This window comes from Astatotilapia calliptera, chromosome 3 (assembly GCF_964374335.1).
Source record: "Astatotilapia calliptera chromosome 3, fAstCal68.1, whole genome shotgun sequence".
Lineage (NCBI taxonomy): Eukaryota > Metazoa > Chordata > Actinopteri > Cichliformes > Cichlidae > Astatotilapia > Astatotilapia calliptera.
Genome location: NC_137424.1, coordinates 44,281,584 through 44,302,728, shown reverse-complemented (window position 1 = coordinate 44,302,728; position 21,145 = coordinate 44,281,584). Strand labels below are relative to the sequence as shown.

Below are 21,145 nucleotides of genomic sequence, written 5' to 3'. Positions count from 1 at the left end.
AATTACTGTCCGGTGAAGGATGACTGGATTTGACGTCTGTGATCTCATTAGAAAAATTAAACGTCTGGGCGATGCTTTGTCTGATTTATCCGGAAGCAGAGGCTTTAACATTATCAGCTGGCGTCTGTCGGTTGGATGCTGTAATAGGTGACGCTGCTTGAGTTGTTTCCATTGTGTGTAAACTGTGAGAGACACAGTAATGAGCCGCAGCTAGAGTGCATTTGGTGGATATCTCATGTCGGCAGACACAGGAAAGAAGATGGAAAAGCGCCCAAAGGCTTCCTTGTGTTGTTCACTGACCCCATATCATTTTACCCCGAAGGCGTGCACTAACAAAGCCTTTAAGGTTTTTCCTAAAACACAGAAGACCGCAAGCTACACTCCCTGCAACCGGAAAATTATACACACTTTAAATGCAGCTATAATTGCTTTGCGGGCCACATTTTTCCTGCAGCTTTACACAGAGACATTAGCGCCGTCAGTTGTGTGTTTCCCCTGGTTTTCCCTTCTTGTCTCTACATGCCCAGCAGTTGTGTCTGGGCCTCAGGTGTCGCCTTACAGGTGATCAGGTTGTCTGTTTTTCTCCACTCGGTTGGTATTGTGATACGTTTATGTTTTGTTTTTTTTAGACTGGGTGTACCCGTCAAGGAACATTTATGCCTTTATTCTGTGACCGTCACGTCATCCTGCCGAAAGAAAGTGTTGCTTATTCGCTGAAGGCGACACACTGGGTCTCAGCTATAATGTGGGTTAACTGGCTGTAGGTCAAAGTCTGCACGCAAAAAAGCTCCAGAGTTTTAAAGCATGCAAATTAGGCAAACAGAAGTTATAGTGAACTCAACTCCTTACAAATGACCATGGAGGTCTGTCCTGGTGGAAGAGGATCAATAAATAGCTCAGCAGGGTGGTGCACCTATTGTGTGGACATGATTGATTACATGCTCCTTTTATGCACAGGGTCAAACCCTAATATGATGTTTTTCACCGTAATGGTACCTGCACACCTCCTCACACTGCAGATGCACATATCAGGCTTTTAATTCACATAAAAAACACACAAACTAACATAAAGATTTGGTGCTGTTATGGTTTATCTTTAAATAGAAATATGATGTATGTTGCAAAGGTCATCTATTCAGTGCTAGGATCACTGTGAATTAAAATATTTAAAAAATGTAATCATATATGTGCATGTTAATCTGTGAAAGACTGGCAATCTATCCAGGGTGTACCCTGCTTCGCCCTGTGACAGCTGGGACAGACTCCAGCCTCCCACGACCCTAAACGGATAAGCAGATGGATGCATGGCTGTGCATTTAGGGGGGTTTGTTGTTCATTCCACATATGTCATTAATGTCAAATTACAAAAAAATGTAAAAAAAAAAACTTAAATAAAAAGGTTATCAATATGGACGCATCAGTAAAAGTACAAACTGGTTTTTATGCATTAATGTGGCATTTGTGTGCCAAATCACAATGACAGTCGCCTCAAGGAGCTTTATATTGTAAGGTAGGCCCTACAATAATACTGAGAAACCCCCAACAATCAGACAACCCCCTTTGAGGATGCACTTGGCAACAGTGGGAAGGAAAAACTCATTTTTAATAGGAAGAAACCTCCAGCAAAACCAGGCTCAGGAAGAAGATTATATTGCCACTGGTTGGTGGTGAGGGGAGGGAGACAGGACAAAAGAGACAGAGGTGTGTAAAAGTACATAGAGAGTGAGAAAAAGTGAGTGACTAGGAAGTGCATCAGGGAAAGCCTCCACGAGTTACCTGATATAACCCTAACTATATGCTTGATCAAAAACTAAAGTTTTAAGCCTAATTATTCAAGACCTTGTCTGTGAGGAGCAGGATATTAATTTTAATTCTGGATTTAACAGGGAGCCGGTGAAGGGAAGCCAACACAGGAGAAATATGCTCTCTCTTTTTAGTCCCTGTCAGGCGTGGCCCTGTTAAATCTCTAAACATATGAATTTGTTCAATAAATCTACCAGATTTTTAGAAAAAAAATTCAGCCTGCATGTATGAAACATAATCAGAGTGGTTTGTCTGAAGTAATGTAGAAGGAGGCGGTGAAGTCAGATTACAGACATTTGAAATGAAGCATATCATCATTCATTTTATCCTGTATTTTGATTATTTTGAATACAAAACAGGGAAATAAAGCAAAATAAAAGACGTCTGTGTGGAGCTGAATCCAAACAAAGCTTCACACGAGGCTCTTTATCAGTTTCGGTGGTGCAGTGAGACACAAACTCAAACAGACTCTGTGGATTCTCCACTAACCCACTGACCTGCATTGCAGAAGGATTTTTTTTTTCTTGCTGGTATGCGCTCTGCATGTTCAATTGCTAAGCCAAGAGGTTTCGTTATGTTTAACAATGCTGCCCTCTGCTGCTGACTGATGGTTGCTTAACTTCATTTTTGTTGTTGTTGTTGTTTCTTGGGTGGTGGGGGAACCTTAAAATTAGTTGTAATGTGGGGAAAAGAATCATAACTCACAATAATTTCCATTGAGAGCTCCAGTAGATGTTCTTAGTGTACAGGCTGTGATCAGCTGACCTGCTGCACTTTGTGGATTTACACAAGTTAATTCAACCAGATGTCAGCAGATGTTTCAGGAGTAGTCCTGGATGATTTCCATCCTCTACACCTCACCCTCCTCTACACTGACGCTGTACGGTTTACGCCTTTTTTTCTAGAAGGTATAAAGTTGATATGAAAGTGGAATTTGGTGAATGAATCTCAGCATAATCGGCTAAAATTCATATGGAGCTCTGCTACACTTGATGTAACCTAACCTAACAGCCACTGTGTACCAGTCACACACTGTTCTTTACTTTAAATCCATCACTGTGCAGCAAACTAACCTGTTTATCCTGCACTAACCTGCAGATGGTTTTCATGCAGCCTTTAAATAACACCTTGGTTTGTTCTGCAGCATTTTTCACAATATGAGAAAACATAATGTCGCCTGAACAGACCCAATATCTGATTTAAAACACGAAGACTTACATGTAAGTTTTAAATGAGCACTCCTTACTTTTAAATCTAACCTCCCGTTGTCCTCTCCTGTCCTGTCCTGTCTTTCTTATCTTTCTCCATCTCCGAGTGAAGTTGGCTCTCTTGCTTTTCTCTCCCTGTTAAATACAGCAACCGGACCTTTAGTTAGCAACACACTGTGAGACAAACTGCACACAAACTGTTTATGTGTTTGCTGATGTTTGCTGAACTGATAGAAACGCTGCATTTGAAATTACCTGCTACTTAAAAACAACGTCACTCCCTTAATGCTGGTTCGGTTTCTAACTAAATGCTGAAATACTGCAAAAAAATATCCCACTGTCTCACTTTTAATCCCTGACTTTGGCACACGTAATATGCACAAATACATGAAATAACATATCATTACATACAAACACACTGTTATCAAAGTTACCCTCAAAAGTAGCTCTTATCGCCAAACATTGTCGTGAGGCAACAAAAACAAAAACTGGATTTCTGAGCATGCAAAATTTAAAATAACTTCATAAACCTGCCTCTACGTCTTTTTACACTCACGTGTGTTTTAGATTTACAGTTTATGTCATTTTAAATATGATTACAAGGACAAACAGAAAAGGATGCCCCACCTTCAAATCATACTGGATACTAACTCAAACATCTTATTGGCCTGAAATTTGATACTTTTCCAGTACTGATACTAAATACTAATGGAGAACAGTTCAAGATGCAGTGTACTTGGTATACTGTATTTTCATCTTGTTAAGTATAGATATCATACTGTATCTATACTTTATCAGAAACTTTGTTCACAAAATCCAAGTTATTTTCTTATAACTCATATAAACAAGTGATACTGGGCAGCAAACATCAAATAGAAGGCTATCTATGTTTTGCAGGCACTAGTTTAACAGCCACAACCAAGTAATTTACGCAACCACATTTACATTACACTCATAGTTAAACGTTACCTTTAATTACCCTGAATGGTGGCATAGGTCACTGACAGGTAAACCACAATATATTGTTTTATGTTCCGGTAGTAATTTTCAAAATAAAACGTCTCCGCCGCACAACTGCTTCAAAGTACTCTGACCCTATCACACTTCATGCATTTTTTGCATAGTAATGCACTCAGTAAAAATAATGCTGTTTGCTGATGCAGATGATGAGATACAGTTAAAAGCTCCTGGAAAATTTGGTTAACCTAGTTAGTTAATAACGCCATTATGGTTTAACAAAAAAGGTAATTAAAAAAAAATATTAATAGAAGTAAAAACTGATATGCAGACAACTGTCAGTAGTAAAAAGCTATCAGTTAAATAATTACATCACAGTTCTACTGAAATAACAGTGTACAAGTGATGAAAAGTCAATAACAACATGCACTGTGCAGAATTTAAAAAAATGAAAACACTTGTAATATTGTTTTATAACAATATATTAAAAATGAATGTTTTGTTTTCAAAAAGTATCACCAAATAAGTGTGAATGACTAATAAAACTCTCCAATGAATAGTCGTACTTGAGGTACATAAACTACTTATTTGATCAAGCAGGAAAGTAACTACTAAGCACTAACTGAAGCAGAAGGAAATATTATGCATTTTTCTCTTTACTGTTTGGAAAGTAGTGGAATATTGTATTAAGCAGCATAAGATGGAAATCTGAGTAAATTCCAAAAACTGACTTTAGTACTGGAGTATTTTGGCCCTTTAAAATGAGGTCATGATTTTGTTTTGAAAGCAACCGCTTCATTTCCGGTGGCGACCTAACTGTCGCTAACTTGTCTCGCGGATGTATATAAAAAGATCGGCTGCTGTAAGCTAGGAAGTGTTCTGACTGCGGTCGACCAGCCGGTGATCTTCCGTCCTCTCACGCGCTTGAAACATGGTTCTGAGCCGGCTGGAAAGAGCTCAGGTATGGCTGTTGAAGGCGGTCACGGAGGTCCTCGTCATCGTTTTTCGCTTCTTCTCCCCTCGGAGACCTGCTCTGTCCGGGAAGAAGCTCCCGCCCGTCAGAAACCCGCTGCTGCTTATGTCGGCGACGCAGCTCGCCAAGAAGATCCGGCGAAAAGAGGTGTGTACCCGGTCAGACCTCCCGGCTGGAGGAGGAGAGGGGTGTGTGTTTGTTTAACACTTGCTCCAAGCGAGTAGATTTAACCATCTTCATGTCAGTTTGATTTAGACTCACATAAGCCGGTGTTAAATCTGGAGGTCATGGGTTGTCATGTTTCTTACATCCCCTCTTTAGCTTCTATTTCCATTCTTATTTCTATTTACAATCACTGGAGCTGAAGCACCTTGGTCCGCTCCTCAGGGACGGTTTCCCAACGCTTGCTTTCTGCTCCCAAGTCTCCACGCCCACAGTAAGACAGTAACACCTGTGGAATAACAACACACCTGTGCTGCCTGTACAGCCAGAATGGGAGCAGCCTTTTGTCGGGCTGTGCTTTGCTCCAGACAGATGTGTGGAACTTGGAGGTGAACAAATCGTGTACTTGTTGCTAGGTTTTATTGGAACGCACACATGGCGCATGTGCAGGTGCTGCTTTCATGTGGCGCTGGAGCGGTAAATGCTGATTAATGAGTTACTCACAAATGTTTTAACAGCTTTTGGACAGACATTCCGAGATGGGATGAGATAAAAGAAAGTAACATCTTTAGGAAAGACTGCTCAGTGATAACATTAAAAAAAAAGAAAAGAAAACTACAATAGTGCAGGAAGCAGGGGTTCCCAAAGTGTGGGCGCGGGACACCCATTTGGGCCGTGAAGCTGCTGTGAGCTGCGGGCCCTGAGAGGAGAGAGAGTTTTCAATGATTTATAAAACAAACAAACAAAAAAACCCAAATAAGACTGTTCATTTTTAATTTTAAACTTGTATCCACCTTAGAGCTGGGGTGTCAAACATAAGGATCTGGGGCCAGAATTGGTCAGGCAAAGACTCCAATCTGGCCACGCACTGCATGGCTCTGGAATGGGAGGGGCATGCATTTTGTATTTTTAACAGATAACAGCTTCTGTGACATTATACCAAAGTAATTAAGTAATATAAAACATTTAACAAAAGATGTTTTTTCACATAATTGTTCTGAGTAAATAAAAAAATAAAAAAATCTTCAGTGTTATAATTAAACGATGGTCTGGGCAATGACCTACTAGAACTTTACTAGAAGTAATCTCTTATAATTTGAGCCCAAAGACTGCTTACTACAGCACCATTTCTTTATAATGTAGAAAAACTGAGATGTATGGTTATTTGCACTTTTTTGTCTTATATTAAGATATCGGGAATTAAACGTGTCTTTAAACCTCTTTACAATGACAGTTTCATTGGTCACACCTTGAGAAACGCGCACCTTTCGCGCACATATATACTTTTAGTATGACTCCAGTGTGGTGTGCAGGGGATGAGAGGCATCATCCACAGTACTAAGTGCTTTCCTCTGTATCCAGGACTGAATCATCATCCCCGATGAGCTCATTGAGTCTATTTGCATCAGCTGCTCCACCGCACAGTAGCATAAAAGCTGACACTGAAATCACCAAGTCTACTGAGGGGTGGGGGAAAAAACAGGCTGTTACTGAATGACCTTTCCTGTACAGGGCCCCTTTGTTTTTAGATTACAGTATCTTATTGTAATCTAATTCACTCTGGATAACTATATCAAACAGAAGGCTTGATGTTTGGTGGTAGGGCCCTGTTTTGGACATAACCTGTATAAAAGATGGATGTAACTTTTGGCCAGGAAAAATGAAGCTAATGCCTTAAACCTGCATTCTTCCTAATGACCAGCAGAGGGCAATTCCACTGATTACAGAAAACTTCTGGCCTGACAACGTTTACAGAGGTCACTTCTGTAAACACCTTATTTCCTGATAATTTCCTTTGGTCTCAGTTACTAGTTTCAGTTAGGGCTGCTCAATTATGGCAAAAATGATAATCACGATTATTTTCACTGAAATTGAGATCTCGATTATTTGACGATATTTATTTAACCCTTTAAGACCTACTATAGAACAAAGTCCGCCAGAGCTTATATTATTTTTTTTACATGTTGTAGTGCCATTTGTGGGAGCATTTCAAGTTGCTATACAACTGTTATAGCCCATTTTAATAATATGTATGCATTAAGTCCATAGTAACTACATTAATTACAAAAAAGTGCAATAAACTACAAAAAAATTGAAAATCATTTTTGTTTTTTTTTACATATATTTCTACTTAGAGAAATTTAAGAGGTTTATCCCTCAAAACTTTAAATACAAAAAAAGTTGCAAAAATAGTTTACAACAACAGGAAATTTATTTTGAGTGTCTTCATAGTTTTATTTTGGAGATACACCAATTTTTATATACTGCAGGAAAAACGAAAAAAACAATCCTATGATGCAAATTTGCAAAGAAAACAGCATGTGCATCAAAATAAACTATTTCCAGCAGTGCAATTCGAGTTCTAAGCATCACAGAAACTATTCAGAAAAGTAAACATGACTTATAAAAACACCAGTATAGGCTTTTAAGGCCTACAAGTAAAAAAACTACATTTTCCGCGAAAATGACGTCACTTCCGGTTTCGGGCAGGAAATGGTGGACATGTGATAGTTTGCGCTGCCGTCTGTTTCATTGTGGGAAGTGTTACGAACAGCTGATCAGATCGGCAAAGCGTGTTTCTGGAATATTATGTTTTTGTTGCTGCAAGCGCTTTTTATGCAATTTTTGCAAAGCTATATGTGGAAGGAAACCGTGACCGAGGACAAGCTGATGGCATCAGATGTAAGTACAACTCCTCTGGTTTCATATGCAAAAAAAATTATTGCGCTAGCTTACACGGTTCAGGTTCTACAGGGATTTAAAAATAGTTACGCAAAACGGAGCGTGCTGCTCTGACCGGCTTTAAAGGGTTAACAATGACTTTAAAAAATAATATAAAATAGTGTGCAACACCACTGAAGTTTTTTTACCTCTCTTTTCAACCAACAGCAGTCACTCTCCTCTCCAAATAACTTCTGCTTAGCTTTCCGAGCTTCCCTCGGGTCCTCTTAATCAGCGGTCCCCAACCTTTTTTGCGCCACGGACCGGTTTATGCCCGACAATATTTTCACGGACCGGCCTTTAAGGTGTCGCGGATAAATGCAACAAAAAAAAAAAAAAAACTAGTACCGGTACCGAAAAAAAAGAAGATTTATTCATAACACACGTGAAAAGACCCAGGAAAACCGAGTTAATAATCAAAACGATAACAAAATAATGCTGAAAACTGATTTAAAAACCCTGAAAACCATACATTTCACACCTGAGCCTCAACTCTCGCGGCCCGGTACCAAACGACTCACGGACCGGTACCGGTCCAAGGCCCAGGGGTTGGGGACCGCTGCTCTTAATTGTTGTGACGCGTGTTCGAATTGCAGAGAGGTGCGCTGGATTTGCCCCATGGAGCAGCGCGAGAGTAAAGCATGAGGGAGGGGCTAATAATCGGCTCAGTCATTTTTAATGATCGTTGAAAGCCCAGAGTAGGAAAGGATTACCCTGGTAATGCTAACAGCTTGTCAATCAAAATTGTTAGCCAATAAGTGTGGAGTGTCACTGGCACATCCACTGCTCACTCATAAAAAACATGTTGATATTAAGTGCTCAGCTACAGACTTCAATGACACATCACTGTAGCTTTCCTCCTTCTTTTTTTTTTTTCTTTTTTTTTTTTTTAAATAGCGTCTGTGATCCTGAGAGAGCAGCAGGCATCAGTGACAGGAGACGTAGCAGAAACAACTTGAAAGGAGGAACTGTGGGTTGCAAAGCGGCTTGCAGCTGTAGAGAAGCTGAAGCAGCTTTTATAATCCACCCTAAAGACACTGAAGTCAAAACCTTATTTCCTTTTTTAATTTTTTTTTCTTTAGGACAAATCATATTCAAGTTTCACCCTCAGTTTGACTTGTTTTCCTGTTCTGTGACATTCTTTCTGCAATGAACCATAACATGTCCTTACGTGGTCTAAATGTTATGTCCCTGCAGGTGTCCAGCGTAGAGGTGGTGCAGGCTTACATTGACAGGATCCAGGAAGTTAACCCTTTTGTGAATGCTGTTGTGAAAGACAGGCAAGAAACGATCATCTCTATTTCCCTGATGTCTGATAGTGTGCTCTTGAGCTGCAGTTATTGATTATTTTGTTGACAGGAAGACAGAAACATTTTCCTGGCCCAGCACAGGGTATGATGATGTGAGGCTTTTTTTTTCTTTAACTCAGAAATGAAACTAAAAATGAAGATGTATCAATATATCAGCCTTGAAGAATGCCATCAGACTATTGGGATAAAAACATGGTGTTTAACCTTAGCAGTGCCTGATGTGTGTCTGTTCTGTCACATCACGTTTGCTGTGGGTAAATGTGCAAAGGTAGTGTGAGGAAAATATAAAAAAGATTTAAGTGCTGAAGTTTTCTCAGCAAATGAAAACATGTAATTATAGTGACAATACAATGCACAGTTTGCACTGCTGTAATTTGACATTTTACTAGCATCAGGTCAAAATCTTTTCCCTCTAAATTTGTCAGTAAACGTAAACTGCATTTCTGTCTGTCCAGGTTTGCTGCTGCCCTCCAGGAGGCGGCTCAGGTCGATAAGCTGATTGAGGAGGAGACTGGAGGAGAGGAAGTGCTGGAGGACCGGCTGCCTTTATTAGGAGTCCCACTTTCTGTGAAAGAGTCTTATGCCCTCCAGGGTAACTTCCAGAAATTTAATCTCCCGTCAGCTGCGTGAAACTTGACACTTTACTGTGGTTACCTGCATCAGGTGACCTCAGTTTTACTCAGTATTTGATACTGTTAACATGTCTCAGTCCACACATGCACTTTGGACTGTATGTATGCAAGTATGCATTTAAGCGCTGTAAATCCTCTTAGAAGGTTTTACTGTGGTAGTTAGTTTTCAAACTTCAGTTCTGGTTTTTGACTTGCTGTTCACTGAAGGAGAAAACTAGAAGTCAGAAACGTTTTCCGTCAGTTAAAAATGATGCTGAGGGAAAAGCAGAGCTGTTAGTCTTTAGTTCTAGTTAGTCACTGCAAATCCACTCTGCACATGTGACACGTCTCCCTTCTGCAGGCATGCCCTTCACTACAGGCCTGGTCTCCAGGCGAGGGATCGTGGCCACAGTCGACGCTCCACCTGTGGCCCTGCTGAAGAGAGCGGGTGCCATCCCGCTGGGTGTCACCAACACAAGCGAGCTCTGCATGTGGTATGAATCGCACAACCACATCTATGGCATCACCAACAACCCGTATGACCTGGAGAGGATACCGGGAGGAAGCTCAGGTTAGCAGCCGGTGTTGAGACAAAGTTGAATTTTTTTTTTTTTTTTTTTTTGCGTCTGTTTTTGTTGCCAGGAGTCGTCCTGGTTTTAATCATATTACTGAGGCTCTGGCTGTGGTGCTTTTATTTATTTTTACCTTTCCCTGCTTTCAGGTCTGGTTGAGTGCTATTTTATGTGGAAAATGTTCAATGATGTCTTGTATGCAGAGCTGTACAAAATCTAAAAACCTTGTGATGTCTCTTTCTGTCTTTGTGTGTGAAGACTACACTAAACCTCTGTGAGCTGCTTTTTTTTTTATTTTTTATTTTTTTAAGGCAATTTTAAGCGTAAAATCTGCAACCAAACCATCGTTAGTCGAGTTGCTTTATTTTTATAATAGTAACGCTGCTTATTTCATACATTTAATGAACAAATACATTTTATGTTGCCATTTTTTTCCTCAAAAACAAAAATGTTCGTATCTGCAGGTAAACGTACTTTGTTGACTCTGTGAGGACTTTTATTGACAATAATGGTCCAGATAAAGTCCACTTCCACTGACTTATCTCTGCTCTCTCACTGTTTATCGCCTGTTCCTCTGGGCTCAGGGGGAGAGGGCAGCATACTGGGAGCGGCAGGTTCAGTCATCGGTGTGGGCTCAGACATCGGCGGCAGCATTCGTATGCCCTGTTTCTTCAATGGAATATTTGGCCATAAAACGACTCCAGGTAAAAGACACTGGCTGTGAGTCTGATAACCCCACATAAGCTAATGTTGTAGCTCTGTTTTTGTTTTTTGTTTTTTTGGGGGGGGGGGTTAGTAGCAGTTAATGAGGAAAAACATGTGACAGGGATCACTCATAGACATGAACCTCCAGAGGATTATCATGTGTGCCTGCAGCTCCCCTCTGCTTCTTTTTCAGCTTTGCCCACAACTTTACAGCTAACTGCTCGCATAGCACAGTGGCAGTTAAAGCCCAGCTGAGGACACAGTGGAGCATTTAGGAGCTAAACAGGCAGGTTTGTCTCAGGAGATTTCTGTTCAGCGCTGTTAAAATGTGCATTAAAGCTTTCTACGCTAGTTGTTATCTGGGCCCTCTTCGCAAACAAGCTGTGACTGAAACAAAGCCTTGGGTTTTACATTCATCAGGTGGACAGAAACTTTGAAGGAGCAGCTGCTACCCACTGCACCAGATTGAAATCTTCATGTATGACAGCGTTTTGCTTACAGATTGTTTGTAAGGCTGACTAATAGAGGAAAAAATACTTTTTCCTTTAGGTGTCGTGTCCTGTGAGAATCAGTACCCTCCTTCCTCTGGCAGGCAGGAGGAGTACCTCAGCTCTGGTCCCATGTGTCGCTACGCTGAAGACCTTCTGCCTATGCTCAAGATCATGGCCGGACCCAGAGTTGACATGTAAGGCCCTGCTGCTGTTGCTTCATCTGAGTGTAATTCGGGGCTAATGTGTTAATTCTTTTATTTATTTGTATTAGTTTATCTACATGTATAAGTGACACAGTGTGCAATCTGTGTTCATGCACAAATACAGTTCTTATGGTGCCAAGGTAAGAACTGGGGCTTACTTAGAAGAGGCTGGAGACCTTCTAAAGCAAAGTGTGTGTGCGTGTGATCAAATTATGGCTAACTGGACACACCCACATTGATAAATTGATAGCAGATGTTTCATATCCCTAATCTGCACAATAAAATGCATCCAGCTATCTCAGTGCTAATTTTTTTTTTTTTTTTTTTTTTTTGTGCTTCATGGATGTGATAATGATCCACACGCAGTAACATTTTATACTCTCCTAAACTTCTTACATTTTATGTGACTGACGATTGCTCGCACATAAGAGGATTTTGGATGTTGGCTTAAATGTAATATTTTGGCCACGATGATAAACTAACTACATCATGTCTTTTGTCTTCTTCGTCCCCATCACCCCCCAACCATATCTTGTTAAAAGGGAGATTTTCCTTCCCACTGCCTCAAATTGCTTCCTCATATGGGGTTTTGTGATTGTCAGGGTTTCTTTCTAATATATTCAATTCCTTATTCTTGTATCTTTCCAATATTTAAGGCTTAGGGAGTGGCTGCAGCTCAGGAGATGAGGCAGGTCATCCACTAAGTGGAACGGTGGTGGTTTGATCCCTGGCTGTTCTAGTGTGCATGCAAAGTATTCTTGGGCAAGATACTGAACCCCAAGTTGCTCATCGATGTGTCCATTGGAGTGTGAATGTTAGAAATAGACAGCACTTTAAAAAAGTGCTTGTATGATTACGTGTGAATGAGTGAATAATGCATCTTGTATAAAGCGCTTTGAGTGCTCCACTAGAAACCTGCTACATAAGAACCAACCCCTTTACTTTTTACCCTACAATATAAAGCAACTTGATGTCACTGTTATGATTTTTATTATTTTCTTTTCGCTATTAAAAATTCTGAGTTTGGCTCACCTGTTGTGAAAACAACCTAAAATAAAACAACTCAGTAACTATGAATAATTTTGATTTAATTTAAAGAATATTGAGGTTTTCTTTGTTTTTGTGCAGCCAAACGCAGGAGATGCCAGACATAATACAGGTCAAAGGAGCTTGCAAAGAAAAGCGTCTGGACTTCTTTAAGTTGCTTGAAGACGTTTCACCTCTCATCCAAGAAGCTTCTTCAGTTCTAAGGTCAAATGGTGGAGAGTCCCTTCTACGCTCTCCAATCTTAGAGGTTTACAAGTTTGTGGACAAGGCTCAGCAGGCCCAACACTCTAAAGGAAAAGAAAGACAACGCAGGAAATTTCACACCTTGCTTTCTAAAACACTCCTCATTCTGAACCTACACAACTCGGAGAAGAAAACACACCTGAGGACAGTCAGGAGAAATGGGTGAAGAACTTTTCATCTCACTGAACCTGAAAAGAGGGTATTAGCCAAAGGACTCAATTTTGCCATTTCTCCGCAACAGTTGCCCATAGTGGACCTCATCACAGCCACAGAAACAGCCATACGGATTAATAAATTATCACAGACAGAAGCAGAGCAAATCAGGATGAAAGTCTCAGCCACCCTCTCCAGTGCCAAAGTCCCTCCATCCAACCTCACAATACAGGAAAAGAAGGCCGTCGCTTTCCTGAGCAAAGACCACAACATCACTGTTTTACCAGCTGATAAGGGAAGATGCACCGTGGTCCTAAACACTACAGATTACCATACAAAGATCACTACTCTCCTCAGTGACAACAATACCTACGAAGCCTTAAAGCGAGACCCCACAAGCAGCTACAAAAAGAAAGTTATAGCTTGCCTTCAAGACTTTGAAAAGGACAAAATTATTGACCGCCTTACATATCACCGCCTTTACCCAGGGGATGCCATACCCTGCATCTACGGACTTCCTAAAATCCACAAGGAAGCTGTCCCACTCAGACCCATAGTCGGTAGCATAAACTCAGCCACTTACAACATTGCTAAACACCTTGCTACCATCCTTGCTCCTCTCGTGGGGAACACCCCACACCACATCAAGAACTCCACCGACTTCACCGACAAGGTCCAGAAACTTACCCTGGATCCAGATGAAACCATGGTGTCCTTTGATGTAGTCTCTCTCTTCACTTGCATACCCACCACGGAGGCCGTGGAGACTGTCAGAAAACGACTACAAGAAGACAGCTCCTTGGAGGACAGGACCAACTTCACACCCGATCAGATTTGCACACTGTTAGACCTCTGCCTCACCACTACATATTTCAAATACAACAAAGGGTTTTACAGACAAAAACATGGCTGTGCCATGGGCTCCCCCGTGTCACCTATTGTAGCCAACCTTTACATGGAGGAAGTGGAAAGGAAGGCTCTTGGCTCTTTCAAAGGAAGAGTACCCAGCCACTGGTACAGATATGTAGACGACACCTGGGTCAAAATCAAGACACAAGAAGTGGAATCCTTCACTGCGCACATTAACGCTGTGGATAAAAACATCAAGTTCACCAGGGAAGACACAAAGGATAACTGTTTGCCTTTCCTGGACTGCGCTGTGCACATTGAAGAGAACGGCAACCTCAACATCGAAGTTTACCGGAAGCCCACACACATGGACCAGTACCTCCTCTTTGACTCCCATCACCCTCTGGAACACAAACTTGGAGTAATTAGGACCCTACACCACCGGGCAGAACATGTTCCCTCTAAGCCTGAAGGAAAAAAGAAGGAACACACACATGTAAAGGAAGCACTCAAAACGTGCGGCTATCCTAAATGGGCGTTCTTAAAGTCAGCAAAGAGGCACAGAAAAGAAGACCAGACACCAGCGAGGGAGGATAAGAAGGACAGACGCAACAACATTGTCATCCCCTATGTAGCCGGTGTATCAGAAAAACTCAGGAGAGTTTTCTCCAAGCATGACATCCCAGTGTATTTCAGACCCAGCAACACGCTCAGACAGAAACTGGTTCACCCGAAAGACAAAACTCCAAAACACAAACTTAACAATGTGGTGTATGCTGTACAGTGCAGCGAGGAATGCCCAGACCTCTACATTGGAGAGACCAAACAGCCACTTCACAAGCGCATGGCACAACACAGAAGAGCCACCTCCACAGGACAAGACTCAGCAGTCCATCTGCATCTTAAGGACAAAGGACACTCTTTCGAGGATGCCAATGTTCACATTTTGGACAGAGAGGACAGATGGTTTGAAAGAGGAGTGAAAGAAGCCATCTATGTCCACTGTGAGCGACCATCTTTGAACAGAGGCGGGGTTTACGACACCAACTCTCTGCCATCTATAATCCAGTTTTGAGATCCCTTCCCAGACGCCTTAACGCCCACTCACATCCTGGGCCATCTGACCTCAGGAACCCAAAACTCTGGCTGATTGGGACCCACACCCGTTTTCACACCTTGGGTCAGGTGATTAGAGGATCATCAGGGGTCCTTTGTCCCTCTGTGGGGGGAAACTCCCACTAGGTTTAAATGTGGGACTCTCCACCATTTGACCTTAGAACTGAAGAAGCTTCTCGGATGAGAGGTGAAACGTCTTCAAGCAACTTAAAGAAGTCCAGACGCTTTTCTTTGCAAGCTCCTTAGACTACGATGACCTGGATGACTAAGAACCTTCACAGAGACTTAATACAGGCATTTAACTACAGAGAGGTATTTTGGGTAGCCTGCGAACAGGGTTTTACCAGGGCTGTAATAACGTCAGCACTTGATCTCGAGGTTTCATTTACATCAGCATAATGGACACATTTGTTTATCAAATGGTCCAAAATTACAAGGAATTGTATAGATTTCTGTCACAGAAGATTCTGACTCAACACAACCAAACCCCAACTGTGTTTGTTAGCTACAGTAGTTCAGCAGTGCTGTTGATTGTTTCCACTTGTGCTCACAGGTTGTCCTTAAACACAAAGGTCGACTTAAAGAAGCTGCGGTTCTTCACCATCCCTCATGACGGCGGCTCTCCTCTCACAACCCCCGTCAGCAAAGAGCTCGTAGACATTCAGAGAAAGGTGCGTTGTTTTTTTGGTTTTTTTCCCTGTCTATTGCAGAACTCCTACACACTTAGGAGGAATTGTTTTACACTTTAAATCCTCGTGTGGTCTTCCACAGGTAGCCGAGCGCCTGGAGGCGGACCTCGGAGTGAAAGTCCAAGAAGTGCATTTCCCTGAGCTCCGCTACAGCTTTCAGATCTGGGACACCTACATGGTCCTTCCTGACAAGGAGGGCAAAGTAGGTCCAGAACATTAACTTTACAGCAGACAAAGAGTCAGCGGGTGAATGATGAAGACAAGGGAGAGAAACAGGCATTGGTTTCTTGCTGTTGCCAGGACTTTCCAGCTAATAAGGCACGTCTCACTAAGAGAGAAAGCAGGCTGAGTCTTAGTCACAGCACCTATTGTAGTCTGCTGCCCAGAAATGGTCGCCTAATCTGTTTAGCTGCCTGTGCACGACACACACACACACACACACACACACACACACACACACACACACACACACACTAATGTTTCTGCCACTTCAGAGGACAATACCCGCATCTAGATTTCCTGCAGACGCCTCGCATTAAACCAAGTCTCCTCATTAATATGTAAAGCTTTACAATGTGATCAGTTTTTGTTTCTAACTCAGAGTTATGTGCTTGGGAAGAGATTTATGTGCCCACATAGTTACATCCACGCAGTTCTCTTCAGCTAATCTGAAACGTTTCTGTTACCAGGCTGTGAGTTAGTCACAGTCAGTTTACTGCTACTTTCTACTTTAATGCAGATCACCAGTTTGATTTAAAGTGAACTTACTATGCTTTTCCTTATTTTATGTCTTATACTGTCACAGTGCTGGATGCTCATACTGAACATGGCCATGGAGTTTATTCTTTTCCTACTATTGGCTCTGTGTGATGTAAGGGGATGTCCTTATGTGGTCTTCTCAGGCACAGTATAAGAGCATTCAGTGATTGATTGCATGTAGTTGCAGCGATCATCTGATCATCCAGAGGTTGAGCCTCGTCTTTAATCCGTCTCTTTGTAATATGAGACTCAACTCAGTTGGTTGTATTCTAGTTTTATTCTTATATAAAAGCAAGGTTGCTGTATTGAAGTTAAATCACCGTCCTGTATCAACTACATCAAATATCAATGGAGGTACTTGTTTGTATTTAGAGAGGAACAGATTTGCAATTCCTTCTGATTTATCAGTTAGTTGACATATTGCTACACAGATTGAATTGAAGACACCAGCTGATGAGTGATCACAAACCCAGTCCCAGTCTTTGAAGCAACACTTTCAAAGGCAACACTGCAACTTCAGTGGACATGGTTGCAGTAATTTTTGTTTTGCTCTGGTCTCCAAGTACTGTAGCATAAAAGGGTTGTGGTAGAGTCCAAGAACAAAAATATGGGTAAACTAGGTATTCTTTAAACCAAATCTATATCATTCAGGCATCTAAATGTACCAAGTTAAAGAGAGCTAAATCAAAATGCCCAGTATAGGAGTTAAGTATTGAAACACTGGTTTCCAGTCTTTGTTGTTTCTGCACTTTTTCTCAGATCAGATTTGTATCTTGTCTGTATTTTGAATCCCATAAGAACCAGTGAGGTGAACTTCGCAACCAAAACCCAAAATTTATGTGGCTGTACTATTTTTCTTCTTTCCTTGACCCGTGAATCATTTCACACCCACCTGTTGGGTTATACAGTGGTCCCTCGCTATAACACGGTTCACCTTTTGTGGCCTCGCTGTTTCGCTGTTGTTGTTTGTTTTACTGCGTATTGTTCTGTGTCCTGATTGGCTGTTGACCATTGTCAGTCAATCTCATGTCGTGTCTCCTGTACAGTACAGAATGCGTTCAGCTTGTCAAATTTACATAAATCTTCGATCGCTAGCAGTGTGACTCTGAAGTGCTGCACTGTATGTTTGTAAGTTTTCTCCCCAACAAACACAACACTGGCGACAAAACGTTTTGCACCGTCAAAGGCAACTACAGGTGTGTTTGGTTTCATTCTATAATACTGGACTTATTTTTCTAGAAGGTTTGAACTTAGTGTTTAAACAAGAGAGAAAAGTGTGAAAATGTTCGTGCCTGTCTGAGAAAAGTGTATAAAGTGTGTAGTGAGGGGTTTTACAGACTTAAAACATTTATAATAATTGTAAAAAATAAAGTTGGCTACTTCGCGGATTTTACCTATCGGGGGTTATTTTTAGAACGTAACTCCCGCAATAAACGAGGGACCAGTGTACTCGTCTTTACAAAGTGGGCAGTAGAGTGGCATCACTGCAGTGCAGGGATCCCAAAAAGATTTTAGAGCTGTCACTCAAAAAAGATTAGTGACACAGCCACTCTACTCTACTCTCTACCCCTGACATCCATTTTTGTGATATTTGACTGAAGTGGTTTCATGACGGGAACATTTTTGTGGCCTGTGGGCTTCTGCTGTTTTCAGGTGCTCAATGACTAATAAATCATTACTAACTTTAAACCTGAGCCTGGTGTAGTGATGCCACACAGGTGCAGGTTACTGGCACGATAATGATGACAACTTGGACAGTCTGTCAGCAGAAAATAGCAACCATGTTTGAGAGGAAGCAATAAAGAACATGGAGAAGTAATACAGTCTGTGTCCTTTCTATGACCTTTAAAAGAACTGAATTGTTTTTGTTTTGTTTTCTCCCAGCCTCCTCAGATGTTTGCTGAGTTGATGGGAGAACCAGGACGACCAGCTTGGCCTCTGTGGGAGCTGCTGAAGTGGATGATAGGAAGATCAGACCACACCCTCGCTGCTATCGGTAAAGGCTGCAATACAGACTTCCAAAGTGTTCAATAGTAGCTCTCAATTTAAAAACAAAACACTGTTATATATAAAAATGATTAAGCAATAAATGAATAAATAGCATTTAAAGTTTCTGTGAACCGACGTCTTCAGCTGTGGGCCTGATCGAGATGACTCGCATGTCCAAAACACCGTCCTCCATCATCCAGATGAAGGAGAAGCTGCAGAAGGAGGTGGATGAGCTGTTGGGTGCTGACGGTGTTTTCCTTTACCCCTCTCACCCCAAAGTGGCCCCCAAACACCACCACCCGCTCCTAAGACCCTTCGACTTCTCATACACCGGTCAGTGGCGTTCCACTTCTCACCTGATCTTATTTTAACAGCCAACATCTGCACAGCAACATCACGATTAATATCACAGACATTAAAATCCAGAAACCGCTGATCTGCTGGGACTTTCCCACACAATCATTTACAAAGAAAGGTCTGAAAATGGGAGAAAATGTTTCACTCTCAAAGCAGAATGCTGCTTCAAATTGATGGGTTGGCAGTAATTTGAATAACTTTGGGCCCCTCAGTATCAGCTGATTTTAAACCCCACAGCCTGCCTGAGTATTGTTGCTGATCATGTCCCTTTATGACCACAGTGCACCATGTCACAAAGCACAGATCTTCTCAGACTTGTTTTTTGACCGTAACAGTGAGTTCCCTGTACTCACATGGCCTCTACTCACCAGTAGAGCAACTTTGCATTTTTTTGGAACGGGAGACTCGCATCATGGATGTGCAGCAGCTGTGTGATGTTTGTTGAATCTGTGCCATGAAGAATTAAAGCAGGTCTGAAGGCACAAGAGGATCCAAACCAGTACTAGTGAGGAATACACAAAGCTCTTTGGTGGTCAGTTTTGTTTTGTTATTTGCACCTGGACTCTTGCAGTCTGTGTGCAGGTTATCCTTTGTGCTTTTCAGTCACATCACTTTGCAAAATAACCTTTAACCTCCTAGGACCTGGCGTCCACATATGTCGACATCACATTTTGGGTTATTTAGACTAAAATACTCAATTTTGCTCTACATGGGCCTGATATCCACTTACGAGGACATTATACTGCTACTGTTCTATCAAAGTTGTAAACGAATTTCCTCATGTGGCTCTCATTTTTCTTAAAAACAAAACTAAGGTTGAAAAAAAAATCTGGTAATTCTTTGTTTTTACATTCATCGGGCCCCAATATGACCAAATATCAAAGAGAAATTAAAAATGCATGTCGTGGAAGAGTTCGGGTCTTAGGAGGTTAAAGCTCAGTTGAAAAAAAACTGTGGGAGACTTCAAAACCTTTTTACATCCTGGAAACTGTCTGTGATTTATCTTATGTCTGACAGTCATTTTCGAAGTTGCTATTTCTGGATTATTGCTGTTAAAAAGATTTATTCCACGTATTAAGACATTTTTCTTTTTTTTTTCTTTTTTTTTTTTTTTTCCCCCTCCATACACAGGTATAATTAACATGCTGGGGTTGCCGGTGACTCAGTGCCCTCTGGGTGTGGGTGAGGAGGGTCTGCCTCTGGGCGTGCAGGTCGTTGCAGGGAAGCTGCAGGACCACCTGACCCTCGCTGTGGCCCTCCACCTGGAGAAGACGTTCGGAGGCTGGAAGGACCCCGGAGCAAACTAAAAGCACACGCTCACACAGTAGCAGTCATCACCAAGCCTGCAGAGCAGGTGTGGTTTGGCTGAGGTAGCGGTACTGCCTGATGTAGTACACAGAGAGAGCTAGAGTCGTTGCTTTGAATGTTTTAGTAGGAAACATTTTGCACTAATAAGAATTCAGTCATGATTTTGTCATCTACTCTTTTCACAGACTGCCATGAACCTGAGCTTTAACAAACTGAAAGGCTATCAGCTCTCTCTGAGCATTCACTGTATGACATAGGACAGGGTGTTTGTGTAGACAAGCCTCGCACTGTTAGACTTCCCTGGTTTTTCCACCTGCTTCACTCATGTACGTGCAGACTCATTGTTACTGTTTTGACTTTCAAAAGGTCATTTTTGATTGTTTATGTTCACACTCGCAGCCACCCAGGTTGTTACTGTCGCTCTAACTGATTGGACCTCTGCAAACACTCAGCGTGAACCTGAGCAGAAGTCTCCTGAATACATTAAATAATGATTTGTGCCGCAACTACAGAGGCAAACGGACAGAGCTGACAATCAGGTATGGGCTAGACATGATCATGCATTAAACACTGGAAATAAAGTGTTAACCAAAGTGCTTCAGAGATGACATTAGATGGTCCAATAACAGAATGGCAGGCACCAGTGGAATAGAGATTATGAAGGAATACTTATCTGACATCGGTAGAGGAAAACGGCCTTAATTTAATGATGACATGAATGTTGCAGATCAGTGCAGTGACTGAGGCGCATGCTTTATGTTGCAACTCATTTTAATTAATAAAAAAAGTATTGTTTCATATTACAGCTGTTTTTCTTTTAAAAACCCTGTTTGACTTATTCCAATGAAGAATTCAAGGTGATTGTTATGCGCAACACACAGGCCAGAAGGCCAAATGTGTAAGGACCAATGGGCAACAC

General features: G+C 41.6%; 1 protein-coding gene across 1 annotated transcript; it reads left to right on the top strand.

Moving 5' to 3' along the window:
* Positions 1 to 4,817: 4,817 nt before the first annotated feature.
* faah2b (fatty acid amide hydrolase 2b) lies at positions 4,818 to 21,026 on the top strand. Its single transcript, XM_026162290.2, has 11 exons — positions 4,818 to 5,088; positions 9,022 to 9,104; positions 9,590 to 9,726; positions 10,107 to 10,316; positions 10,902 to 11,021; positions 11,572 to 11,707; positions 15,678 to 15,795; positions 15,896 to 16,015; positions 18,457 to 18,568; positions 18,706 to 18,894; positions 20,050 to 21,026. The coding sequence occupies exons 1-11, from the start codon at positions 4,900 to 4,902 to the stop codon at positions 20,223 to 20,225; spliced, it is 1,590 nt and encodes a 529-aa protein (XP_026018075.2). The 5' UTR covers positions 4,818 to 4,899; the 3' UTR covers positions 20,226 to 21,026.
* The last annotated feature ends 119 nt before the right edge of the window (positions 21,027 to 21,145 follow it).

What these genes read in the sequence shown, in the direction of transcription:
- faah2b (XM_026162290.2), top strand. Translation starts at nt 4,900, where the DNA reads ATGGTTCTGAGCCGGCTGGAAAGAGCTCAGGTATGGCTGTTGAAGGCG. An exon ending in GCCGGACCCAGAGTTGACAT is followed by an intron (nt 11,708 to 15,677) that starts GTAAGGCCCTGC and finishes TTGTGCTCACAG; the next exon opens with GTTGTCCTTAAACACAAAGG. An exon ending in TCGTAGACATTCAGAGAAAG is followed by an intron (nt 15,796 to 15,895) that starts GTGCGTTGTTTT and finishes GGTCTTCCACAG; the next exon opens with GTAGCCGAGCGCCTGGAGGC.